The 27,820-nt window shown below is 43.4% G+C and overlaps 1 protein-coding gene across 2 annotated transcripts; it reads right to left on the bottom strand.

Moving 5' to 3' along the window:
* Positions 1-51: 51 nt before the first annotated feature.
* On the bottom strand, positions 52-27,183 carry SRPX2 (sushi repeat containing protein X-linked 2). Of its 2 annotated transcripts, XM_009439316.5 has the most exons (11): positions 26,822-27,183; positions 24,933-25,144; positions 20,472-20,552; positions 8,964-9,155; positions 6,382-6,558; positions 5,963-6,089; positions 5,675-5,796; positions 4,399-4,578; positions 3,925-4,058; positions 1,981-2,102; positions 52-544 (listed from the first exon to the last, which is right to left on the bottom strand). In XM_009439316.5, the coding sequence occupies exons 2-11, from the start codon at positions 25,012-25,014 to the stop codon at positions 364-366; spliced, it is 1,398 nt and encodes a 465-aa protein (XP_009437591.2). In that variant the 5' UTR covers positions 25,015-25,144; positions 26,822-27,183; the 3' UTR covers positions 52-363. The 2 variants fall into 2 exon arrangements, with proteins under 2 accessions (XP_009437591.2, NP_001129128.1); NM_001135656.1 differs by lacking the exon at positions 26,822-27,183 and having other exon boundaries at positions 364-544; positions 24,933-25,014.
* Between the last annotated feature and the right edge of the window lie 637 nt (positions 27,184-27,820).

Here is a 27,820-nt window from a genome sequence, read left to right as displayed (position 1 = left end):
TGCTGCCCTCTGCTGTCACCTCAGGGTAGAGGAACCAGTTAAAACAGCCAGTTCATCACTGAATTTAGGATTTACTTTTCTGAAAGACTTTGGAGAGCTGGGCAGGGGCCCGGGTTAGGAAAGGAAGAACTTCTACCCCCAACCCACTGCCCAAGGCCTGTCCTCAGTCCCTACCTAGCTTCTAGGGAAACTATTACACAGTCCTAAAAGGATGCCTGGAAACACTGCAGGATTTGTCAAACTCACCCACCTCAGAGTCCTGTCCCTAGAACTGTGGGAAAACATTTCCTCCTTTTATTAGGTCCCAGTTTCAGCTAACTAGAGGAGCTTTTCCCTTGACTTTAACCATGCCCTGGCTCAAGTTCACTCGCATATGTCCCTTTGCTCCCGACGCTGGGTCAACTCCTGATTGCTCAGTAGGTAGTCATCAATGAATGTGAAGATTTCCTCGGGGGTGACAGGTTCCATGTAGCGGTCTCGGTCAATACCCTGCTTGTCAATCAACACCATGTTGAAGTAGGAGCGAGTGAGGCGCTGAAATTGCCTAGAGAGAGCAGCCCAGGGAGGTATGAGACCTTGTCTGGGCACCCATCCCCACAGGCTCTACTACCCTCTGACTTTTTGCAGCTCCACTCATGGACTAATTCCTTCCCCACCTCATCCCTGGTCCCCATTCCCTCTACTTCCTGTCTCAAGTCGCTTTGTTTTTCTGTGTTCAGAGTCTACTCTTGCTGCCTCTATGCGTCTAGTTCTGCTAAGCTGTCCCTTCCTCACCTCAGCTGCAACAGCTTTGTTATTAACAGGCAGTGCTTTCATTGTAGGCCCCTTTAAGCAGGGCTATCACATATTGCTGTGCAGGCTGCACAGGGTGACTCCAGGGGCCACCCGCTGCAGAGACTGTGCTGTGTATGCACATCATACCTGGCAGCCCTTAGGTTGATAAATACCTTCTGGTTAACTCTTCCATCTGTAGCTGCAAGTCTGCAGTCTCCCTCTGAGGGTTTTCTAGTCTCTTCTCTAACTAGGACTGAATCTTTCTGTCCCCACTGAGACTGCGCCCTAGAGGCAGGTATAGTTTCTCTATCATTTAGAGGCACTGCTCTAAAACAGAGCAGTGATGGCTTTATTGGCCCTGAATATATGTGAAGGCATTAGAAGGGTGATACTGGATAGATAATGAGAAAGACCCACTTCTTACATCACCTGTCACCTCTAATGTTCTCTTCCCCAGGATTTGATAGATCTTACTCAGATTTCAGTGCTTAAAGATGCCTTTTGCGGCCAGGCGTGGTGGCTCATGCCTGTAATCCCAGCAGGTTGGGAGGCGGAGGTGGGCAGATCACCTGAGGTCAGGAGTTTGAGACCAGCCTGGCCAATATGGTGAAACCTGTCTCTACTAAAAATACAAAAATTAGCTGGGTGTGGTGGTGCACACCTGTAATCCCAGCTACTCGGGAGGCTGAGGCAGGAGAATCACTTGAACCTGGGAGGTGGAGGTTTCAGTGAGCTGAAATCGTGCCATTGCACTCCAGCCTGGGCGACAAGAGCAAAACTGTGTCTCAAAAAAAAAAAAAAAAAAAGATGGCTTTTGCTCCTTTGGAGACTGAAGGCAAAGAGATGAGGCCAGAAAACAAGAGCAGGGGCTTATCTGAGTCAAGTTTGGGTTTACTGTCTCAGCCCTGGCTGTGCTTCAGAGTCCCCTCAGGTGCCTTTGTAAAAGCACATTCCTAAGGTGGTTTAGGATGGGGCCTGGTCATCTGTATTTTAAGCCCTCATTTGATTCTGATGTTCTACCAAAGTAAAGAAACTACTCTCTGGTCTTACCTAATGCATCCATAAGAGTTCAAACGCAAGAAGTGCCGCAAGAGAGTAGTGTCTGATGGTTTCCCCATAGTCCGCTTTTGCCAGTGTCCTGCCTAGGGTTTCTCCCCCCGCCCCAGCCCCCCCTCCCCCCAAGTTTGGCAGCCTCCCAGCCTGGACCTGAGCTCCTCGATGATGTTGGCTGACAGCTGTTGCTCCCGGATGCGCCCCACCTCCTGAGGTGGCTGTCCCACCAGTTCAATGATGGTCACATGCCGCAAATCCAGTCCACAGGTGGATTGCTGGGAGGGAGACAGAACATTTTATGCAACAGAGCTGTGCGTTCAAACCTAAGGCTACTTGGCTGATTCCTCCTGGGACCATATGAAGCAGTGTGGGAAAGGAGCTCCTTCTCCCCCAGTGATCACGCAATCACACTGTGGGGTCTACAACAACCTGTTCCCTCTGTCATTCCTGAAGTACTTGCCCCAACAGTGTTTCCTTCATTCTACTGAAACCAGTTACACAAAGTGGGGTAGAGAAGAGAAATGCATTGAGTAAATTGCAGGAACATAATCATTTAGCTTTGCATAGGTTTTAAATTACATAAGTTCTTGATGGATAGCCAATGTGATATGATAATGGCTGTTGTTTATTGAATACACAAACCTAATGCTTTGTAGACATAATCTAATCTTCACAACACCCCTCACAAGCCAGGTGGTGACAATAACATGCTGAGCCAAGATTCAAACTGAGGACTGATGCCCCCTGCCCAAGCGTGTGCTCTTTACCGATAGGCTACCTGGCCAGGGCCTTCGCTCGGTCTCCAGGATTTCTCCAAAATTGTGCCCAGTGCTTTCATTACCCCTTGTTACCTTCCTTGCACTGGGCAGTGCAGCTTGCAGTCCTACCCCAGATCTCTGTCCTGCCTTGTCTTGCAGGATCACCTGCTAGCCATTTACCAGGGTGAGGTTTAAAGAGGCCTTGAATACTCCCCAGCACCCCACCTCTGTTTCATCTTTGGGCTTCCCCTCTAGTCCTCACCCTCAGAGTCACTATGCTTGCTGACAGGTTCCTTTTCTTGTTCTTACTCCCTTGCTTCCAAATGAACTGTTGTCTTTGTCAGTCTTTTTGGATCTCTGGATGAATAAGGCCCTCTTTTTGGTCTAGACCCTCCAGGGTCCTTTTTTTTTTTTTTTTGTAAAACTGCTTCCATCCTGGGCCTCTGAATATTCACTAGGCAACTTCTAAGATTCAATCTTTAGAAACCTCCTAAGTAGCTTTTCCTCCCACGTGGGTATCCAGCCCCTTGTAGCTCCCTAGAGCTGCTTCTCTTAGTCTTGTCAGCACACCCTGAATTATCTTCAGTAACCTAGCCTGTTCTTTTATAAGTCCCCATAATCATATTTATTCTGTCCTATCGACCTCTCCCTACCAGTGGCTTTGGCTAGGTATCTCTTATGTTAAAAACTGCCATGCAACTCTCTCATTTTACTTTGAGATATCATAACGCTTTTCCTTCTTTTTTGCTACTGGTAGTGGCTAAGAGGACAGATTCTGCAGCCAGACTCCCTGTGTTCAATCCCAGCTCCACCACTTACTAGCTAGTGACCTTGGGCAAGTGACTTAATCTCTATGCATCAGTTTCCTCACCTATTCAATGGGGATAATGATAGTATCTACCTCCAAAGGGTTGTTGTGAGAATTGGATGAATATGTGTAAAACCCATAGATCAGTACTGGATAGCTACATAGCACTTACTGCATAAGTGTTTGTTAGCGCTGTTATTCCTTGAAAACATAAATGTACTTAATTCCCAACATTTACATTTGATCATAGCTGTCTTGCAAGTCTCTTCAGAGTGCTTTGCCACACTCCCTTCCCATCTTTCACCCAGCTCCCTGCAAGTCACAGCCACCACTCCAGTGACTTTATTGCCTTTTCAGTAAAAACAGTTTTTTTTAATGTGCTAAATATGTCTATGGTAAAACTGATCAAATGCTATCCACAAAAAGTTTCAGGAAGTAGGTAAGGTTTGTGCTGCAGAGAACAATTCTGATTTGGAAAAGGTAAGGGATAATTTACAGGAGCTAAGCCCTCTTTAGGGGAGTGGGCCTTACCTGTAGCATAGAGATCTGCATTTTATAATATCGGTTGGAAGGATCAGGAGCTGAGATGATGAGGAGTCGCTGTTTCTCATAGAATTGATCCAAGAGACCAGCAGCTGAGTTGACGTTGACGTTAATCTTCATAGCTAGGGCAGAAGCAGGTGACCAGTCAGAGTACGGCTTTCTCCTCCATCCCAGCTTAGGTAACCTAACATCTTGAGGTGTTCCAGTCTTTCAGGTTACCTCTCTCTGGCTGTTTCTCCCATCCCTTGGGGGAAATCCTAAAAGAACACTTAGAGATTTTAAACCCTTCTTCTTGGGGTAGGAGTAGTCTACGGGGGAATGTTGGCCTTTAAATTAGACACATCCCAGAACCCCCCTTTCCCACATCATATACATTGTTATTGGACCCCTGTCCATGAGGAAGATCCTCCAAAGCTCCCCTGATCACCACATCCACTTGCCCCATTCCCCGGTTTCACTCACGAGCACAGATTGGTGGTGAACCTGACCACTGGCGGCTGGACTGACAGACCCGGGAGGGTGTCCCCTGGCGATCATAACCGCCATCACAGTGGTATTCACAGGTGGCACCATAGTTGTCCCCCGCTGAGGTGCAGGTGAGGTAGCCGTGCTGCGGAGGTTTCAGAGTTGGGCAGCGTCTCACTGTCAGGGAGGAGCTCAAGTTAGAAGTTATGGTGTTTCTTATAAGAAGGAAAGGCTAAGAGGGTGCCCATGCTGGGCTTTCTAGATCAGAAGACTTAGGATGATCAGAAAAATGGCTTTTCTGTATTTCCACTGGCTGGAGATAGAGCTGGAATTTTCCTTTCTTAAGGAATTAAATCTGAAATGCAGACAAAGGTTTGTAAAGTCTGGAAACACAGGTGAATATACATGTTGTTATCAAAAGACTGACAATCTTTAAAAGAAAATATTACCATCTGTTTCCAGACTTTATGGACATGCTATGTAAAGATGACTACCTTGCAGAATTCCTCTTAATAACAGAAATAAGTTGGAGGAATCTTAAATGTTCATTGGTGGGAGAAGGGTTAAGCAAATTACGATATATTTTTAGAGTAGAATATTATGCTGTCATTAAAAATATTTCTGAAGAATTTTTAAATAACATGGGAAAATTACTTTGTTAATGAAAAGTGAAAAGGATGATTTATGGATGTACAGTACAATCTCAACTATATATTTTTTAAAGTATGTATAGAAAAAAGACTGGAAGGAAAATACCAAAAAGTTAATAGCAGTTGCCTCTGGATGATGGGGTAATAGATTTTCCCCCTTTATATATTTCCTTATTTATCAAATGTTCAACAATAAGCATGAATTATTTTTATAATGAGAAAAGCAAAACAAAACAATACAACACAAAGCAAAGAGGAAGAATCAGGCAGCCAACACCACCAATTTTATCAGAGGTGAACGACAGAATGATGGCTGATTACATGTGGTCATTTTGAAGTCTAAGAAAAGAAATGGATAAAGAATATCCTTGTGGATTTTATCTGGATTTAGGATAATGAGAGTCTTGTTGATGAGAGTCTTGTTGGAGAGTCAAGGTTTCAGAAACATATGTATGCACATGTAACGCTGGCTTCCTAAATAAGCCTGTTTGGTGAACTTGTTTTTCTCCTCTCCCAGTATAAATGAGGTGTGTCTCTTCCAGGCACAGAGAGGAGAGACATGGGGTGGGTCAGGGTAGAGCAGGATTAATGAACAATATGGAAACTAAATAATTCTTTCTGACCTTGTACTTTCACAATGAACTTGCAGCTGGCCCGGTTGTAGGCTCGGTCATAGGCAGTGTAACGAATCACATGCTCTCCTTCGGGAAAGTGAGAGCCAGGCTCAGGGCCCCGAAGTGTCACCCTGCATGGGACAGGGTGAAATAAACACTGAGGAAAGAGGCCCTTAGAATTGAAGTCTGAGGCACATCCCCACTGTCACCTTAGCCTGTGCAGTTTCAATGTGACCAGCCTGAATGACTGAGAGAAGCCGAGGGAAGGCATAAGGGGCATCCATTATTCAGGCTCACCTGGTGATGGTACCATCAGCAGAATCTTTCACCAACGGTGGGTCCCAGTATACTCGAGCAGTCAATTTCTCTGGCTCTGCCATCTTCTCACGTGAGTGGGGACAGCGGATCTTGGGGGGATCTATGTCTGCCAAGATGAAAAATCAAGTGCTGACTTGTGGGCCCCTTGCTTTCCCTGGAGGGAATCCACTGAAGCAATGCCACACACCACTGGGTAGATAAAAAGTTCAAGGTGCTCAAGGAAACTGGGGAAGGAAGCGCAACTTCAGGGGAGAAGATCATTTTGTTTAGCAAATACCCAGGGTGCCACCCTCATAGCTAAGAGGAATGCCTTCTGTGGTGAGAATTCCACATCTTTTGTCGATATAATGCTGGGGTGGCTCTTTGCACCAGGACAACTGGGAGCAACCAGCATTTACCTACACATACAGGCTCGCCTCCACTCCATCTCCCATCTTCCATGCAGATTCGGCTGCGATCACCTTCCAGGTGGTAGCCACTGGAACAGCTGTAGTCACAGCGAGAGTCAAGAAGCACTCCATTTGTGCAGGTGTAAGTGCCACTAGTGATGAATGGTAGTGCGTGGCATCTCATCTCTAAGAGAAAACCAAGTGGCAAGCTCAGTGGCTTGTGCGACTATCTGGAGGTGATGCCTGGGCATCTAGCACAGGGAGAAACATCAGAAAGAGCAGAAAATACAGAAACCCTACCTGAACTGCCCTTACATTTTTGTGCCTAACTGCCTTTTTCCCTAATTGTCTTTGTATTTTCATAAAGTATAGCAGCACCCTTGGGCAGCGGGGTGTCAAAAAAGTAAATTACTTGTCCAAGCATGTAGACTTCAAAATCAGACCTAACACTGTACATTGTCAAAATCCATAGAATATACAACAAGAGTGGGCCTTAATATAATCTATGGAATTCAGGTGACAATGATGTATTAATTTATGTTCGTCAACTGTAAAAAATGTACCACTCTGGTGGGGGATGTTGACAACAGGGGAGGCTGTACATGTGTGGGTGCTGGGGATAAATGGGAAATATCCGTATCTTTCATTCAATTTTGCTGTGAACTTAAAACTTCTCTAAACAAATAGAATCTATTTTAGAGGGGGAAGGAAAACAACTTATCAAGAGTAAAAAAAAAAAAAATCAGACCTGACTTTGCATCCCAGTTCTACCTCTTACTAGCTCTGTAACTTTAAGAAGTTGCCTCATCTCTTTGAGTCTCAGTGTTTTCTTCAGTGAAATGTGGATACCTCATAGGATTGTTGTATAAATTAAAAGAGACAATGCATATATCCTCTGGGCTCATTTAGGGCCTTAGCAACTGTTAATTTTTGTCTCTTATTCCTCAAATGCTAGATGCCCTTGAGCACGTTCAAAGCTTCTTTTCTCCTCCAGGCATACTCAATATAATTTTGGGGCTCCCGTAGGTACTGCTCAGCTGAGGCTCACTTACATGCCAACTTGGGCTGACTCTCTGTCTGGGCAAGAATACAAGTCAGACCAGTGCCTGGAGGGCCAGGTGTGGTATTTGGTAAAAGAGGAATCCATGTGCCTTGGACACCACATGTGGCAGAGGTGGAGCCTGTCACCATGGATTAATTGTGAGCCTATGCTTGCCAAAGTATTGTTGGAGATACCTGATACTTGAGAGAAGGAGGCCATATATTCCTTTAGGTTGTCTAACTTCTAATCCTGCCTAAGTTCAATTGTTGGAGCTTTGAATAAAGATCTGTATAAGCTATGTTCATTTTGTTGCTTGGCAAACCAGACTTAAAGATTATTGCATTTTCTGTTTTCCAGTGTCCCTTTGTAAAGACCTATGCAAAAATGACCTTTTTGAAATCAGGGCGAAAAGATTTGTCTCTTCAGATGAATGTGTTTGCTTAGTATCATATGACAGGAAAAATGATAGATCCAAAGCATTTGCCCTTTTGTCTCTTATGAGGAAAGTCAAAGCTAGATTCAGTGCTCAAATGTAGTAATTGACTCATTGTAGGCACCTGGAAATATGTATGTCACCATTATTTTAATTGGTTTTGTGTTCACGTGTACTTTACAGCCCTATATTTTTCAATTGTGTCAGACCGATTCAAATTCCTGTTGAAAATGTTGGGGTCTAAGTCCTGAAACAATTTAATTCCAGTCACCGAGAGGGGTGTGGTGACTGCCTGCTTTCTGGCTATCAAGCTTCTTTTCTCGTCTACAGCGTCTTCTCTGACCAGCCCCATTTCTATATGAATGCTCAGCACTTCTGCATCCAGTTACACCACACTGATGTGCACACATTTGTGTTTCTATCCCATTCGTCTATAAGCAGCCTGGGAGTACTTGAAGAATTGAGTAACACAGGAAGTGACCAATACAGGGCTGCGCATACATGGGTGTCCTACAAGTGGTGTTCTGCCATGGACATATGGACAGGAAAAGTTCAGCTGCTAAAAGGCTATGGAACTTGAGTAAGAGGTAGAGATTTGGAAGCTGAAGGGGGACGTGATTTGGAATGTGTGTATATCAGCACTTTCACATTCTAGACTTAGGGATTTTTCTTCTGACTTCCAGAAGAAAATTAAGAATAGCAGATGTTTCACAGCTCCACTGCCAAGGTCTTCTAAGGCTACAGGCCAGGAAGTACAGCAGTTGACCACAAGTGGAAAAGAGTCTAAGACCACACATCCTTAGGAGCTCCAGAAGAAGATCTAGGTCCACAGCAGACCTCAGGCCCAAGCCTTAGCTCTGGCTGTGCACTCCTGGGCTCCCCGAGACAGAAGAGCTTGTTGCTAGTTAAATGCTTATATTGCCTGGGCAGTAACCCAGAGAAATGGAACTCGAATGTTAGAATGGGGAAAGGCCCTGCTGGGGGGCTTATGGAATATTCTCAATTTGTACTTGAGAGAAGGGCATATTAGTAACACCTCCGGGCATATACCCTCAGCAGCTGGCTGGCTGGCTTCTCTCGCATACATACATCAGCATATGTACACACACAACTTACGCCTGCAGTAGGCAGTTCCAGACCAACGACGGCTTGGCAGGCATTGCACCGACCTCCTTCCAATCAATCGAAAGCCCCGGTCACAGGAGAGCTCACAACGTGTGCCCAGGCTGCTGTGATAATTTCCTCCCCTCGGTGAGTAGCATGTGGCTTCTCCATCCTGGATATTTAATGTATAACACCATCGGGGGACTGTAGCAATAGAAGAAAGGCAAGCTAGAAGTATAGTAATCAAGACAGTGTGGTGTTGGTGAAAAGACAAATAGGTCAATGGAAAAAAATAGAGAGCCCAGAAGTAAACCCACACAGGTGTGCTGAAATGATTTTTGACAAAAGTGCAAAAACAATTCAGTGGAAGAAAGATAGCCTTCAAACAAACGGTGCTGGAGCACTTGTACTTCCATATGCAAAAAAAAAAAAAAAAAAAAAAACCCACCTCGACCTAAGTCTCACACCTTATACAAAAATTAACTCAAATGGGATCATGGACTTGAAAAAACAGGAGAAGGTCACTGGGATTTAGGGCTAAGCAAAGTGGTCTTAGGTATGACACCAACATCAGAATTAATAAAAGAAAAATTAAAATTTGTTTTTTTGAGACGGAGTCTCACTCTCGCCCAGGCTGGAGTGCAGTGGCGTAATCTCAGCTCACTGCAAGCTCCGCCTCCCACGTTCACGCCATTCTCCTGCCTCAGCCTCCTGAGTAGCTGGGACTACAGGCGCCTGCCATCATGCCTGGCTAAGTTTTTGTATTTTAGTAGAGACGGGATTTCACTGTGTTAGCCAGGATGGTCTCGATCTCCTGACCTTGTGATCCTCCTGCCTCGGCCTTCCAAAGTGCTGCGATTACAGGCGTGAGCCACTGCGCCCGGCCAGAAGAATTAAATTTTAATAAATAAATTAATGAATTAACAAATTGGACCTTGTCAAAATTAAAAATTGCTCTGTGAAAAGACAAAGCCATAAAAGGGACTAGTATTTAAAATATAGAAAGAACTCTCAAAACATTGAAAAAGCAAACAATCCAGTTAGAACATGGACAAAAGATATAAACACACATGGCACTGAATAGGATACACCGATGGCAAATAAGCACATGAAAAGATGTTCAGCATTATTAATCATTTGGGAAATGCAAATTAAAATCATAATGAGATACTACTTATATATCCATCAGGGAGGGTATCCTTAAAAAAAACTGGTAATACCAAGTGTTTGTGAAGATGGAGAGAAACTGGAATTCTCATATATGGCTGGTGGAAATGCAAAAATACAGCCACTTTGGAAAATATTTTGGCTATTTCTTATAAAGGTAACACCTACCTTCTTATAAAGAAAGGTACACTTACCATACGACTCTGAGATCCCACTTAAAGGTATTTATGCCAGTGAAATAAAAACCTGTGTCCACACAAAATCCTGTACACGAGAGTTAAAAGTAGCTCTATTCATAATTGCCAAAAGCTGGAAACAACTCAAATCTCAAATGTCTTTCTTTTCTTTTCTTTTTTTTTTTTTTTGAGATGGAGTCTCCCTCTGTCACCAGGCTGGAGTGCAGTGGTGCAATCTCGGCTCACGGCAACCTCCACCTCCCGGGTTCAAGCTTGATTCTCCTGCCTCAGCCTCCCGAGTAGCTGGGACTACAGGCGCCTGCCACCACGCCCAGCTATTTTTTGTATTTAATTTTTGTATTTTTAGTAGAGACGGGGTTTCACCTTGTTGGCTAGAATGGTCTCGATCTCTTGACTTCTTAATCTGCTCGCCTTGGCCTCCTAAAGTGCTGGGATCACAGGCATGAGCCACTGCACCCAGCCTCAAATGTCTTTCTATGGGTGAATGGCTAAACTAACTGTGGTGTATTCATACAAAAGAATGAAGTGCTGATACATGCAACAACATCAATCAATCTCAAATTTATTTTGGGACGTGAAAGAAGCCACACTTGAAAAACTACATACTGTAGAATTCCATTTATATAACAAAAATATAGGGACATAGGCAAAAATACAGTGACAGAGTACAGATCAGTGTTTGCCAGAGATTAGGGGTAGAGGTAGGGAATAACATCAAAGGGGAAGCACTGGGCAAGATTTTGAAGTGATGGAACTGTCTCATACTGTGGTGGGAGTTATGTGACCCTATGCAGTTGTCAAAACTCACAGAACTGTACACCAAAAAGAGTGAGTTTTTCTGTATGTATGTTTAAAATAAAAATTTAAAGGATAATACAAAAATGTAAACTAGAGAAAGGAAGGGAATGTGACATCAAAGAAGGAAGAAGGCTTCTTAGGAATTAAAGTCCAATCCCAGTTCAGTACTGAGCACAAAAGGTTATAGGGCTGTTAAATCATAAAGGCATCATAAAGATGCCTCACAGGCTATACAAAATAAATGACTCTTTAGTGGGTTCAGAGTTTAAAGGGGCACATATAAACAAGCAGAGGGCCGCCTGCCCAAGGATGCACACACACAGCATGGCACAGGTCTGTTGGCCTAGGGTTGGGAAGGCTAAAGCCCCATGTGAGTTGACTCAGTTCCCACATCCTAAGGGAAAAAAAAAAAAAAAAAGCTTTGAAAAAAAAAAAAAGAAGTAGATGAGACAACAAAGGAACAAAGAAAGGCTAGAGCCTCTTTCTGAGTGCAACTGGAGAATGAAGACAGATGACAGTGAGAAATCTTTTCTTCAGTAAACACTACTCTTGGGGCTTCCAGCATTACTTTTGAGCTTGTGGCAGTGACACATGGCTGCCATCTGGAGACACCATCTCCAAATTACAGAAAGTCTTTTAAGCACTACAGTTGCAGAGCTGTTGATTATAAGGCCACAACACATATCACAAAGACCTTATTTGGCAGGCTGGGACCTCAACAATCACTCCCATTCTATATCGCTCCCATAGTCTGTCAAGGAAAATACACATCAGATTGGAATCGGTAGAATAAGTAAGAATGGTAAAGGGAAATATAAAGGTCGGTCTAAATGCTGAGACAGTAGGAGAGGCCCCAACTATTGTAAATAAGTTCAAATTTTCCGACCCAGAAAAAATCCTGGCATAAAGACAAAAACGTTGAAAGGCTGGAGAAGAGCAAACACAATCTGTTTTCAAATAAGGAAGAAGTCTCTGGGAACTATAGCCTAGTGACACTGACAGCACTGATAGCATAGTGTTCTAGAATATTTAAACATAAGGCGTATGGCAGTTACCCAGAGAAATAGTGATCTCCAGAAACCCTCTGGAACAAGTAATTCCAGACTGACCTAATTTCCTGTTTGGGTAGGGTCACCAGACTGGTAGAGCAGGGGAAATGGTGGATACACTATGTGGAAGTAAGTGAGGCATGTGACAATGCTTTTCATGTCATTGATGTGGATGAGATGTAATACAGGAGAGGTGACAATATGGTTAAAAATTCATAAGTGGCTGAGCAACTGTACCCAAAGAATGCCCATGGGAAACTGAAACGAGGATGTGGTTAAAAGAAATCAAGAAGGCAATTCCATTTACAATAGCTACAAAGAAATCTAGAAATAAACTTAACCAAAGAAGTGAAAACCTTTACACTGAAAACTATAAAACATCGATGAAAGAAATTAAAGAGGACACAAAAATAGATATCCCGTGTTCATGGATCAGAAGAATTAATATTGTTAAAATGACCATATTGCTCAAAGCAATCTACAGATTCAATGCACTTTCTATCAAAATACCAACATCATTTTTCACAGAAATATAAAAAGCAATCCTAAAATTAATGTGGAACTAAAAAAGAGCTAGAATAGCCAAAGCAATCTCAAGCAAAAAGAACAAAGCTAGAGGCATCACATTACCTGACTTCAAAATATATTGTAAGGCTATAGTAACCAAAACAACACGGTATTGGTATAAAAATAGATATATAGATCAATGGAACAGAATAGCAAACCCAGAAATAAATTCACATATTTATAGCCAACTGATCTTTGACAAGGCCATCAAGAACATACACTGGGGAAAGGACACTCTCTTCAATAAATGGTGCTGAGAAAACTAGATAACCTTATACAGAATAATGAAATTGGACACCCATCTCTCATATCCAAAAATTTACTCAAGGTGGAGTAAAAACTTAAATGTAAGACCCAGAAGTATAAAATTACTAGAAGAAAACATAGGGAAAACTCCTCAGGATATTGGTCTAGGCAACAATTTTATGGTTAAGACCTCAAAAGCCAGGAAACAAAAACAACAATAGACCAGGAAGACTATATTAAACTAAAAAGCTCCTGCACAGCAAAACAAACAACTGAGTGAAGAGACAGCCTCTTGAATGGGAGAAAATATTTGCAAACTACTTATCCATCAGGGGACTAATAATGTCCAGTATATACAAGGAACTCGAACAACTCAACAGTAGAAAAACAAATAATTCCATTAAAATATTGGGCAAAGGGGCTGGGCGCAGTGGCTCACGCCTGTAATCCCAGCACTTTGGGAGGCCAAGGTGGGCAGATTACAAGGTCAGGAGACTCCGTCTCCAAAACAAAAACAAAAAACAAAAACAAAATATTGGGCAAAGGACATGAACAGATATTTCTCAAAAGAGGACACACAAATGGCCAACAGATATATGAAAATATTCTCAACATCACTAATCATCAGGGAAATGCAAATCAAAACCACACAATGAGATATCATCTCACCCCAGTTAAAATGGCTATTATTAAAAAGGCCAGGCACAGTGGCTCATGCCTGTAATCCCAGGACTTTGGGAGGCCTCCGCAGGCGGAACATTTGAGGTCAGGAGTTTGAGACCAGCCTGGCGAACATGATGAAATCCCGTCTCTACTAAAAATCCAAAAATTAGCTGGGCATGGTGGTGGGCACCTGTAATCCCAGCAACTTGGGAGGCTGAGGCAGAAGGATTGCTTGAACCCAGGAGGTAGAGGTTGCAGTGAGCCGAGATCATGCCATTGCACTCCATCCTGGGGGACAGAGTGAGACTCTGTCTCAAAAAAAAAAAAAAAAAAAAAAAAAAGACATAAATAACAGATGCCGGCCAGGATGCAGAGAAAAGGGAACCATACATTGTTGATGAGAATGTAAATTAATATAACCACTATGGAAAACAGTATGGAAATTTCTTAAAAAATGAAAACTAGCCAGGCGTGGTGGCTCACACCTGTAATCCCAGCACTTTGGAAGGTCAAGACAGGTGAATCACCTGAGGTCAGGAGTTCGAGACCAGCCTGGCCAACATGGTGAAACCCCGTCTCTACTAAAAATACAAAAATTAGCTGGGCGTGGTGGCGGGTGCCTGTAATCCCAGCTACTGGGGAGGCTGAGGCAGGAGAATCGCTTGAACCCAGGAGGCAGAGGTTGCAGTGAGCCGAGATGGCGCCACTGCACTCCAGCCTGTGCAACAAGAATGAGGCTCCATCTCGAAGGAAGGAAGGAAGGAAGAAAGGAAGGAGAAGGAAGGAGAAGGAAGGAAAGGAAGGAAGGAAGGGAGGGAGGGAACTAGCACTACTGTATGATTCAGCAGTCCCACTACTGGGTACCTATTTAAAGGAAAAGAAATCAAGATATCAAAGGGATCTGCATTCGTGTGTTTATCACAGCACTATTCACAATAGCAAAGATATGGAATCAACCTAAGTATCCATCAGTGGACTAATGGATAAATAAAATGTGGTACATATACATAATAGAATAGTATTTGGCCATAATAAAGAATGAAATCCTGTCATTTGCAGCAACATGGATGGAACTGGAAGACATTATGTTAAGCAAAATAAGCCAGGCACAAAAAGACAAATACTGCATGTTCTCATTTAATTGTGGGTGCTAAAAAGTTAATCTCATGGACATAGAGAATAGAATGATAGATACGAGAGACTGGGAGGGGTAAGTGGGTGGCAGAGGGGATGAAGAGAGGTTTGTTATGGATACAAATCTATAGTTAGAGGAAATAAATTCTAATGTTTGATAGCAGAATAGGGTGACTATACTTAGCAACAATGTTTTGTATATTTCAAAGTAAGTAGAAGAGAGGACTTGATACCAACACATAAAAATAATAAATACTGAAGGTGATGGATACCGCAAATACCCTGACTTGATTACTCCACAGTCTATGCGTGTGACACTCAACATGTGCCCCATAAATATGTAAAGTATTATGTACCAATAAAAGAAAAAAGAATGTGGTTAAATACTGTATGGCTGGCTGGGCGTGGTGGCTCACCCCTGTAATCCCAGCACTTTGGGAGGCCGAGGCAGGCGGATCACTTGAGGTCAGGAGTTTGAGACCACCCTGTCCAACATGGTAAAACCCGGTCTACTAAAAATACAAAATTAGCCGGGTGCCGTAGTGTGCGCCTGTAATCCCAGCTACTTGGGAGGCGGAGGCAGGAGAATTGCTTGAACCTGGGAGGCAGAGGTTGAAGTGAGCCAAGATTGCGCCGTTGCACTCCAGCCTGGGCAACAAGAGTGAAACTTTGTCTTAAAAAAAAAAAAAAAAACCAACTCCCCCACCCCACCTAAAAAAACCCCCAAAATACTGTATGGCAAAATTGTCTGGTAGGAAGTGTGTAAGTCTTTATTGTGTATCTCCTGTGTTCTAGGCACCATGCTACATGTTTTCCTTTTCACATATATCATCTTATACAGTTCTCCCAACAGCCCTGTAAGGTATGCAGGTGTTTATCCCTCTTTTGCAGATGAGGAAGTAAATTGCCCAGGATCCCTAAGCAAGTAAGGGGTAGAGCTGAAATTTGAACCCAAGCTTTGTCTGCTCCAAACCCCATGTCCTATGTAATTGCAGTGTCTGCCACTGCAGATATAAAATAGGCTACTATTTTGAAGTAAACACTGACCTTGTTGAATAGATAATATATCCGCATGACTCAAAACCTCAAAAGTATAAAAAGTTACAAAGTAAAATGTCTTCCCCCAACCCCTGCTCCCATGCCCACCCCGACTTAGTCCCTTCCCAAATAACTACTTTTAATAGTTTCTTTGTGCCTATAAAGCAAATGTTGGTATAGCTTCTTATTTTTCCTTCCTTTTTAATACATAGAGTAGCATATTATGCCCACTCTTCCCTCCATTGCTTGTTTGGTAAACTTAACAGTGTATTTAGAGATCTTTCCATATCACTACATAGCAAGTGTGCAATTTATTTAAATGAAATGACATTTATAAAATACATAGCACAGTGACTGGCACATAATAGGTGTTTGTCCAGAGTCCAAGAGCTGGAAGCGGGAGAAGCGGAGGTTTGAACTCAGGCCCATTGTCTCTGCTTTCTGTAGCTATTCATCTGTCTATCTCTTTTTAAGGTGTATGCAGAAAATAAAGTGCTGACAAGAGTTTTGAAAGGGCCTTCTCTGTTGTCTTCTATTATCTTCAGATAACCCAGGCAGTGTGACTAGCTTGCTCAGGGATGAGGCAAGCTGCAAGGAAAGCAGCAGCCCCAGCTGACTCCAAGCTAGGAGTTGGGATAAGGGAATGATAGAAAGTGCAAGATGAGTGAAAATGATAGCAAATGACATGCCAATTTGCTCTAAAATAATGATTTGGTTGTTCTTTTTTTTCTGGTCTTCTTTTTTAGAACAATGAGTTAATTTTTGATGAAAGAGATGAATTAAGCATGGCTTTAGAGTCAGACAGATCTGAGTTTAAATTCTCTGTGACTCTCTGAATCTAAAACTTCCCTGAGCTTAGTTTCCTGGTTGGTAAAATGGGGGATAATAAACCGTTCCATAGGGCTGTTGTGAGAACCAAATGAAATTTCATGTGTAAAATATTCAACCCTGTGAATGATTTTCCCTAAGTCAGTGTCTGGGTTTGAGCCAGTGTCCCATCTTTCCTAAAGCAGCAACATGCTGTGGTTCCCAGCATTCGTTTTGAGCATGTGACTGAGACACACTACTGCCATCTGGAGACACCATCTTCAAATTACGGGAAGTCATTTAGCACTACAGTTGCAGACCTATTGATTATAAGGTCACAAAGACTTTACCTGGGAGGCTGGGGCCTCAGGTTGTACTTTTCCTGGCCACTCCCTCCCCCTCATCATTGCTAACTTCACTCAATTCATTTTATGCCCTGAGACTAAGTCCTAAAAAGAGCTATGAGACACTACACCTCCAAACCAAAGGCCCGTATGCAGCTTATATTTCTCTAAAGGGCTTTCTGCTCATTTAAGAAGAACCAGTGAAGAAGGTTAATGTTAATAATAGGGCTGCAGACTCCATGAAAGTACCTTCTGCATCTGTTGCTTTTTACTAGCCACCTCTCCAAACTATAGTCTCCCATAATCTGGCTTCTGCTCCCAGGATGCTGGTGGTCAGCATCTACTTTTTACCATGGCTCTGTGAGAGTAACACACATGATTCCTTAAATACAGTTAAATACAGTTAAATACACAAATACAGTTAAAAACAGTTAAATACAGGAATACAGTTAAAACAGTTAAATACAGTTAAAAACAGTTAAATACACAAATACAGTTAAATACAGTCAAATACAGAAATATAGCTAAATACAGTTAAATACAGAACTATTTTCTTGAGGGTAATAAAAAGTTAACCAAAGAGGCAGTGCATAATGAAGGCCAAATGAGTGTGTCTAGACAGTAAACATTTATTTCAGAAAAGGTACCTAATAAGTATTCAATAAATATTCGATGAAAGAATAAATGGGCGAGAGAAAGCTCAGTGTGGGCTAAAGCAGTTGGGAACACAGTACTGAACACAGCCTGACCAAAGCACAGATTTCATGTGGGGAGAACAGGTAGGAAGTTGTCAGTCTGGGAAGCTAGACCAAGGCCAGATTCTGATTTAAAATGGTCATTGTGGGCCAGTAGGTTTGGGGGAGGGGGAAACATGAGTCAGATAATCCAGTTAGAGGCAACTGTATTATCCATGTGTGAGGTCAAAGTTTTAATCCCATGGATTAATAAAGAAATGACAGGTCTTGGTGACTGACTGGCAGGAAGTGATGAGGAAAAGGGGGCTGTTAAAGGTGACAGGACCTATTAGAGGTGACATTGAGGTATTTTGAAGTCCGAGTAACTAAGAGAATGATGGTAGTGTTATCAGAAGTAGGAAGGTCAGTAGGTAGAACATTTTTCAGGAGAGAGGAAATACTTTTGTTTTAGATATCTCCAAATGGAAGTGTGTAGCAGCAGTTGGAGATGTAGTCCACCAGCTCAGGAGACAGGTCAGGGTTGACCCAAGTTCAGATCCCAGTCTCATTCTCTCTATTGTCACCACCAGAGAGTCCACCTCCTTTCCCAGTTTCAGCTCTGACCAGAATTGTGAAATGCCATGGAGACCAAGGAAGGGGGATTAAGAAGAAAGGAAGGTGCTCACTGCTGCTGGAGAGACTGAGAGACAAGCTCAAGAAAGGGTCATGGGAATTGGTTCTCTCATGGGAGAGAACTTTTTTCTTCAAGAGATGTCATTTCAGGTTGTAGATTTGTGAGTGGGTGAGAAACAGACTGTAGAGAGTTTAGGAGTTAGTGGGTGCTGAGGAGAGAGGCAGTGGGTATGCACCATTTGGCAGTGAGAAGAACGTGAGTAGAAGGTAGCTACAAAGATGCTCAGAGGAGCTCAAAGCTCTGATAATTTCTCAGTTGAAACTATTTTTCTTAAAGGTCACCATTTACCTCCTTCTTGCCAAATAAAATCTTTCCTTTACCCTCAATTTGATTTCTTTGCAATATTTGACACAATTTATCTCTTACCCCTTCCTTTCCTTAAAACTCTCTTCTCCTGTGGCTTCTGTAATATGACAGGTACTGCCCAGATATCTTCCTACATGACTGACCACTAATTCTCTTTTTTTCCCCTTGCTGGTTCCTCTTCTCCTACTCATGTCTACAGATGTCTTCTAAAGCTCTGACCCTGGCCTTCTGCTCCCTCAGACAACCCATCTATCTAAGCTGATGACTCACACAACTTCATCCTTCCGCCGCCTGTAGGGCATCTTTACCAAACCAGTTTTCTTTTTTGACATTGTCTTTCTGAGAGGGGTCATATTTCTTCCAGGTGTACAGACTGAGTGCTTTCAGACATCAGTTTGTTTCTTAGCCTCTTGGTACATCAAGTCTGTACTAAGTCTTGTCATCTCTTTCTTTGAAACATTTATGGGGTTCATCTGTACCCTCCATTTCTTTGCCACCACCATCAGTCATCTCTAGCCAACATTACTATAGCTGGTTCCTGGAGAGTCTCCCTGACTCAGACTTAACCACTGAACCCCTATTTCTGCATAGAATAATCAGGTTAATGTTCTAAAATGACAATTTACTGTGTCATGCCTCTGTGCAAAAACATGTGATGGGCTCCCTATAGATCCTAGTACAACAGCTAAACTCTTCCACATGGCTTGCAAAGCAAAGAAACAAAGAATCAGAAATAGAAGGGATATTAGATACCACCTGGCCTAACTTCCCTTTTAATGAAGGAATTACTCACTATGCAGCATTCATCACAGATAATTTTCCTGCTTCTCATTAGTATTGTCCCTAGATCATGGAGTCTTTCCTAATTTGGTCTCACTCTTTATATTTAACTTTTTTTTTTTTTTTTTTTTTTGAGACAGAGCCTTGCTTTGTCACCCAGACTGGAGAGCAGTGGTGCCATCTCAGCTCTCGGCTCACTGCAACCTCCACCTCCCAGGTTCAAGTGATTCTCCTGCTTCAGCCACCTGAGTAGCTGGGATTATAGGCACGTGCCACCATGCCTGGCTAATTTTTTGTAGTTTTGTTAGAGATGAGGTTTCACCATATTCGCCAGGCTGGTCTTGAACTCCTGACCTCAAGTGATCCACCTATCTCGGCCTCCCAAAATGCTGGGTTTACAAGCATGAGCCACTGCACTTGGCCTATATTTAACCTTCTTTGATACTACTCCCTCCACATTCCATTTCCTCCAATCAGGCTGGTTTCTTCTTAGCTCCCTCCTCTACCAGGTTTGTTCTTACTTTTGTATTTTTAGCCATCTGCTTTGCTGAATGCTCTCCCCTCCCCTTTCTGATTCTCAAAATCCCACCTATCATTCTAAGCTTAGCCTAAATGTCATCTTTCATGACCCTTTTCCTGACTTCTTTTTCTTAAACCCTATTGCATTTACTGCTATGACATAGCTTCACACTTACTTGCCCTACATGTGCTAATTTTATACCCCCCCATCACCCCCAACAGAATATAAGCTACATGATGGGGACAAAACCCTATCTGAGACCTTGTATTACCCACAGGCTTACCTTGCACAGGATTAGGCATTGAGTAACTAGTCAATACTTAATGATTAATAATACATGGAGAACCTTCAGGCTGGAGAGGTGAGGTCACACAGTAAGTCGGTAACCAAGTTCATGATGAGAAATCACAGCCCCTGATTCCCTGTGCTACAGTTTTGGCACATGTGAGCCAAGCCTGATGGGGATGCTTCAGGGAAGGGCCTAGGTCTGAGGCCAGAAAAGAGATTTTCTGGGCTTGAGAAGCAGGGTAGATTACCTCGGTAGTCCAGGGCAGGAGCCTGTGGGACCTCCTCTGCATATACTTCATTGTAGCTTTCATCCGGATAGTAGCCAGAACCTAGAATAAGGAAGACAATATCAAAATGGTGTCTTGATTTCTCACTCAATTCCTTCCCAACCTTCCCCCTCTCATCCAACTTTGTCACTTCCTTAGGACATGGCATTCCATGGGTGGGGAGCCAGGTGGATATTTAGTGGGGGAAATCCTGCATTGTAAGGCAGCAGAACTACTGTGGGTGAATCTCAGCACCTCAGTTGCATAGAGGGCAGGCTCATGGTTGTGGTGGCCAGTTACTGCGAGCACTGGAAGACTCCATCTAAAAGAAAAAAATTGAACCTGACCATACATCAATCCTGTCAATCTGGACTATAAATGACCCATTTCCTTGAAGCAACACATGAGTCTTGGTAAGACACTGGGGACTAATCTCTGAGAATGGACTGTGGTCCCTGATAGGAGGCAAAAACAGAACCTGTGTCTTCCCCCTAGTGACAGCCCTGCTTATGGTCCTCAAAAAAAAACAATTACTCAGGCTTCCACTAGCCCACAGGGCACAGGCCTTTTTGTCATCGGATTACCGGATTACCATTGCTGGGGGTGGCATGCCAAGGCCGAGAGGGATGACTTAAAAGGCAAGAGGAAATGAAAGCGTTTTGTGAGCACTTTGCCCTGGTTTGGAGAACAGAGAAGGCAGAGTCCTTCGGATAAATTTCCTGTTTCTCTAATCAGAAGGAACTTTAACAGGGAGCTGCTGAGCTAGAGAACATTCCTAATCTATCTCCATCCAGTTAAGTGGCCCAGTCCCTAGTGGAGGCAGGTCTGCGGCTGTCTGGGAGACTAAACAGTATGTTCCACCAGACGGCAGGAAATCGGTCATGAATACGAACTAATTGGAAAACAACTTGGTCCTTTCCGGAGTGAAGTTTCCGGAAGCCCTCCTTCCAGCCTCCCTGAGCCCTAATGCACGCACAGGAATAGGGTAGCCAGCTGTTTTGGAGTCAAGAGACAATTCCCTATTTCCAGGAGAGGGTGTGCTTCCAGGACAGGGCTGGGTTTTAGTGCTGGAGCCCTTTGGCCTGTGTAAATACTCAGGCCACAAGCTCGCCTCCTCCTCTTGGGAAGAGGCACAGGGCCCCCTGCACTAAAGGGCGGAGCAGAGGGCCAGATGATGAAGCTCCTCCATTCCCCACAGGCCCAGACTAGGGGTGGGGGAGGTGAGGTATTGGGAAACCAGTCCAACTTGGTGAACAAGGGAATGAATCAATTGAAAGTTTGCCTTATGAAATCATGTCCTCGTTGGTTTGCCCTCATTCCAGAGGAAAGAGTTCATTTTTTCTTTTTCCCCTTTTTCTTTTTTTCTGTTTTCCCATTTCAGTTCTTCTTCTGGCTTCCGTTGATTTCTTCTCAGACCTCATCTCCCCTGCTCTCTTTTTTCCCATAATGGGAGGTTTCTTTGGTGGGTGCGGGGGAGTCGGGGGGGGGGTCATGGAATTTTTGTCAGCTGTTTCAGTTCGGTATTAGCCTCAAAGCTTTATAGGTCCTGTAAACAGGAGGCCAGATGTGTGTGATTCCCTAAAGTATTAGGTCTCCCTGCTCCGGTTACAGAGCCAGCTTTTGAAGAAATGCTCAGCAGGGAGCAAAGGACTGTTTAACAGAAGAGAAAACAGGAGTGTCAGGAGTGTCAGAGCCCTGTGGCTTGGTAACAGTAACAACAACAAGAACAACTACGACAATGACTGCTAACATCTCTCAGCTCATATTCTGTGTTAAGCACATTACATATGTTAGCTCATTATGTCACCATAACATGTCAGCAGGGTAGGTACTACTAATGTGCTCCAATATAAAGCCGAAGAAACAGGCTTGAGGAACCAAGAGAACCAAGGTCTCCCAGCTAGTAAGCAGCAGAGTGGGCATTCCAGCCCAGGTCTGCTTGACCCCCTAGATACCAAACTCAGACACTCCACTGAAGATGGTGATTAGGGAAGAGCTTTTGATAATGTCCAACTGGGGTAAAAGTCCAAAATCTCTTTTGCAATCCAGCTTTTTTACTGTGTATGTGGGATCGAAGGCCACCAAGCATTTTACATCATTCCAGAATTACAAGGGATGTAGGAAAACTGTGGGGAAGACTCAATAAGATAATTACAGTCTCCATCAGGGTGCGGAAGTAGCTGGACCAGTGCCAACTATGCTTTGTGTGGAGAAAGGGTTCAGACCATCTTGCCACTTTAAACTTTTCCATTTTCCCATTTCCCCTCTTTGCCTATCTTTGAGTTTTTTTTTCTTTTTTGCAAATGGTGGAATACTAAGATGGGTATAAGAATGAAATTAAAGGGGAACATTTCCTACATTATTCTGTCTGCTTGTCCCTCTTCAGCCCTGGGGGAAGGACTTGGGGAGCATTCCTCAGTTCCTTTAGATCAATCAGTGCTTGGTTACTGTGTGGTCTGTTACTGGGTTCCTCCAACCTCCATAGTACAGTCAGGCCCTCTAAGCACTGCCCTTCACAAAAGTATAGTTAGACATGTAATTGATAGTTAAAAGACTATTTTAAGATTCATATTAATCCTTGGCTTATGATGACAAATACAGTCTGACTTTCTGGGCTGCACAGATATGCCAGCACACACTTTTAACCCATTCTTTGCTTTATTTATATTCTTAACTTTTCCCAGCCAATGCTGATTATTCCTGGACCCTTTTTCTGATTAGCCCTGGATCCACATTTGGCTGCTATTCTGTGCCATGCCCATTTGAAGACAAGGCTGTACAAGTAAACAAAACAGTCCTGGATGCATAAAGAGTCCTCAATAAATATTTGTTGAAGGAATGAATGAACAAAGGCATGAAGGCAAGCCCAACAGCTGAGCTAGCAGTGTAGGGGAAATGTCTCTCATCATGTGGCCTCCTAAGGATAGAAGAGGGAAGAATGAGTGGAATTGCAGGGCTGGCAGAGGCCTCACCAATCTGAGCTTCTCAGGAGTGGTGACTTGTGATTCACGTGGAAGTGGGGTGTTCCACCTTTGCAAATAGCCCTTTGAGAACCTCAACTGAATCTCACTTTTAAAAAACTGCTCTGTGCTCACGCCTCCAACAGCTCAGGCTTCTGTTTTGGGAAAGGTAAAGACCTTTGCATGCCATGAGGTTTCATACAGGTGTTCAGAATTGGGCTTCGAGCCATCTAATCTCCACTCCTTTAGTCCTGTGGTCTTTGGCTGGATTTTGGTCTCTGTAAATGAACTGAAGCAAGGGGAGGTTGGGGAGGACAGTTGCATATTTATCTCCTGGAGACTTGAGGCACCTTTAACCCCAAACAGGATATGCTCTGCCAAGGGCTTGACTTGAATTTTTTCATCTCAATGTCAGTCCTTGTGCTTCACCCCCTACAAAGCCAGGTTAAGCCAAAAAGGGGAAGAAGTTTGCATATTTGTTTGAAAGCTTGATGCAGCTGTTCCAGACAAACAGAGCTACTGCCAAAGGCCTCCACCAGGAGCTAAGGGCATGTGGAAAATTTTAGCTGCAGGGACTGTGGCTGTGATGGGAGCAGTTTGTTATTTACTCAACTCTGGATATTTTCCTAACCCCATTGGTTGGGCCTGTCTCCTTCCCCCACTGCTCCCCACGGGCCCCTGTGAGGGCAGACACTGCAGGCCACAGAATATTCTTAGCACTTGGAATGCCAGCTGGGCCCCATATAAAACCTCTGTATGCCACTTCATTATCCTGCCCTCATCCCTTCCCCCTCCCCTTTCCCTCTTCTCACTGAGTTTGTTCTCTGGCTCTCTGGGTGAAGAGTGAAATATTCAGGAATCCAGAAATCTCCATCCCTTCTGAAGTAAAGAACAAATGAGAAGAAACTGGGAAATTCCTGATTAAAAGGATGTGATCTGTATTGCCACTAACAGCTTTGGCATAAAAGGGCTATAAAAAATCTCATTTTATAAATAAGATCAGAGAGGGTGGGAAGAAGTCTGATGGATTCTCGTTTCACTTGAATAGATTGCCTGCCCCCCTTATTTTTTCCAAATGAGGTATGTGGTCTAAGTCCATTTTTGTGGTCTTGACAAGAGTATTTGACTCATAAAAGAATTAATATTAATAAAGATTTGACTCATAAAGGATTTCATATTAGAAAATGGTTTTCAGGAAGCTAAGTGCACAAGCAGGTGAGACAATGGCCTCAAAGGTGATGTCCAACCTTCTCATGTTTGTACTAGTGTGGCCTATTTCACCTATTTCAAATAGCTCTTGTTAGGCTGCCTTAAAAGCCTCCCTTGGTAGTCTGTTGCCATGTTTAACCATCTTTACTGTCCTTTACTACTTCTCTGTATAGAAAATAAGTGTCTCTTTTTGTAGTCTAACTCTTCCTTCTCCAAGTCTTGGTCTAGGACCTATCCTTCCTGGAAATAATAGGCAACAGCTCCTAGAACTTACCTGCATACCATGTTGGTGTCACTGCCGGAGTTAGGAAGAACAGCAGAAAGAGAGCTCCTCTTTGAGTTAGCTGACTGGCCATCCTTGAAAGGGAGGATTATGGAGACAAGAAAAGATGTATATGGCCTGAAGTACCAGGGCAAAGGAAAGTGACTTTCAGAAGTCAGCCATCAATTAACTTCTAAAAGTGAGAGGAAGCAGAAATATGGGATCTGTGAGGAAGAAGAGAGATTTTATAATTAATGAATGCCTTTTATATTATCTCCCTCATAAGGATCTTTCATGTTATAGAATAACAAGACTCTGTTTGTTATTTATGGTCCCTTTTCCTCCCAGGAGGAGGAGGATGTAAAACAACCAATCTTCATCTGACTCTGGTGGGATCAGATGCAAATGCTTCATGGTCCAAGTTGTAGAGAGGGACATTGAAGTACTGAGACCAGGAAAAGGCCAACATGAAGTTACACAGAACCAGGAGGGAACCTGGTGACCTAAAGGCTGCCATTAGGTTTCATTCATTCAACTAACATTTCCTAGCCACTAATCTGGGAAAGCGTTAGCATATGTGGTCTAAGAATTTGAACACTGAAGTTACACAGGTCTGGATGTGAATCCAATTCTGTCACCTATTAGCTATTGGGTCTTGGACAAATTTTTTAACTTCTCTAAGCCTCGGTTTCCTCATCTATAAAATGGGAATAATAATACTGTCTACCTCATGAATTGATTATTGTCTGTCATATAGGGAGGTAATTTATATATTAGACAATATTATTACCAACTTTGTATTGGACAGGACTGAATGTTTCCCTTCTCTAGTGTCCCAGGCAGTAACTAGACTCTGGCTCTGTTCTTAGCTTTGGGTTTTAAGGCTTGGTGGTTTGGTAGTGGCTTCTGGCTTTCAAGTCCAGCCTAACCCTCTAGTTTTACCTTGCTGAGCCAGCAGGAAGTCAGCGAGGTAGAGGAGGACCTGCTGAGGTACATGAGGAGAGGGTGAACAAGCTCCAATTGCCCTCTCACTTCCTCCCCTGTCCTCACCCTAATGGGACGAGAGTTTTGTGGTTCCCGGCGGGCAAATATTTTGTAAATGACAGTATTAAAACTTGCTGCCCATTGGTATAAATTGGCCACTGGGCATTTCAGCAAGCACCCATTCACTCACAGGCTTTCAATGAAATGCCATGCTCAGGGGAGGAGTCAGTCCTAGAAATAGAGAAACAAAAATGTGGTAGATTCTGGCCAGAGTCCCTAAGGGACATGCAAAGCCCAAGAAAGGGAAAAGTGTATTTTTTAGTTCATTGCTACTTGGCTTCAGATTTTGTCTAGAAAGTGACAGGGAAGCAGGACGGAGAAAAAGTGAGAGTAAACGAAGGAGGCAAGGGAAGTAGAAAGATGTGGGAAGGAAGGAAAGAAAATCTGACAGAGCTGAAGGAAAGAGATAGATAAACGCAGAAAGAGGCAACAAAAGGAGCAGAAAGAGGAGATTAAAGAGAGGTCCAGGAAATGAACATTAGATAACTAATCACTGACCCCTCTCCCACATCTAGCCTCCATCCAGTTCCTTCGTTCTGGAGCAGAGGCATTCCTTTTTCAGATCCCTGAACCTGTGACCTCGTACCTGCCCAGCTTCTCCCCAATCTCAGGCTTAATACTTGACTCACCAGAGTCAACCATCCCATCCCTCTGCTGTGGGCTGAGAAGTTGCTGGGAACATGTGTTTGCAGTCAGGTCACGGCACAAATGAAAAGCAGCATATGATCCAGCTTCATAAAAGAACTTCCCCCCGACCTCCACCCCCAGCCATGTTGCCCAAGTTCTGGGTCTCCTTATCCCCTTCACAATTGTGAATTGGGGTAGTGGAGTGTGGAGGGGTTAGTTGCAGATCTTACCTGTTTTATGGTATTTTGTGCCCTTTTTCTCTCTCCTCCTCTTTCTCCTTCCTCTCTGCTCCTCTCATCAATTGGAAAAAACCTTCTACTTTAACATTCCTAGAACGAGTGGCTCCTGGTCTGTCCCGGCCTCCGGGATTCTGTTAACACTGCCCAGATGTTACGACGTCCACATCTGCCAAAAGTTTCCTTAAAGCTATATTATCCCTGAAGCTATAGTTATTCCTCTCTCAGAGAAGGGTTTTAGAAAGATGGGGGAGAAGGAACACAGGGATTAGAGGAACTCAGTCCGTCTGCTGCAGAAGAGGGGGAAGTGTGAATGGCACTGGCTCCAAGCCTGTGAATATAGTGATGACTAACACAGAGGCTGGCTTAAGCGGCCTCCAGAGATGTGTTGCACTGAAGAACACTTCTTTTTATGACTCAGCATGACATAAGAATTGAATGAAAAGGAATTTCATAAATACTCACAAACACCAAAGAGAGGGGAAGACTGTAGCTGACTTTGACATTCCCTAAGATTTCTCCTGTAATTCCTTAGACTCCCAACTCTGAACTATCTTGCAATCTATATGGTATCACGTCAGATACGCTTTGAAACCCTCATGCCAGTGACCTAACTTCTCTGGACTTCAGTTTCTGTTAAGATTATATTGTTTACCAAAAAAAACCACAAAAAACAAAAAACAAAAAACATGTACTTCTTGCCCGAAGGATCAAGACTGATTTCCCACACTAAGAATGGAGGGAAAGCATGCCTGGAGAGGCTTTACTGGGAGGCTGTTTGAGCAAATCTAGCTGCTTCCCAGTGGTCTCTGATGGAGGGCTACATTTCACTCAGCAAGATTTTTTCATTTTAGTATCTGATAATGAGACTATTCTGCCATAGCACAGAGCAGCTACTTACAATCTCCCTCCCCTCACGGTTGACATTTCCATCTCTTGGAAAATCAGTGGTTATAGAAGGAAGAATTTTAAGCTGTTGTAGAAAGGGTGTTT

This window comes from Pan troglodytes, chromosome X (assembly GCF_028858775.2).
Source record: "Pan troglodytes isolate AG18354 chromosome X, NHGRI_mPanTro3-v2.0_pri, whole genome shotgun sequence".
Taxonomy (NCBI): Eukaryota; Metazoa; Chordata; class Mammalia; order Primates; family Hominidae; genus Pan; species Pan troglodytes.
The sequence above is the reverse complement of the archived record's forward strand: the minus strand, read 5'-3'. Positions and strand labels throughout refer to the sequence as shown.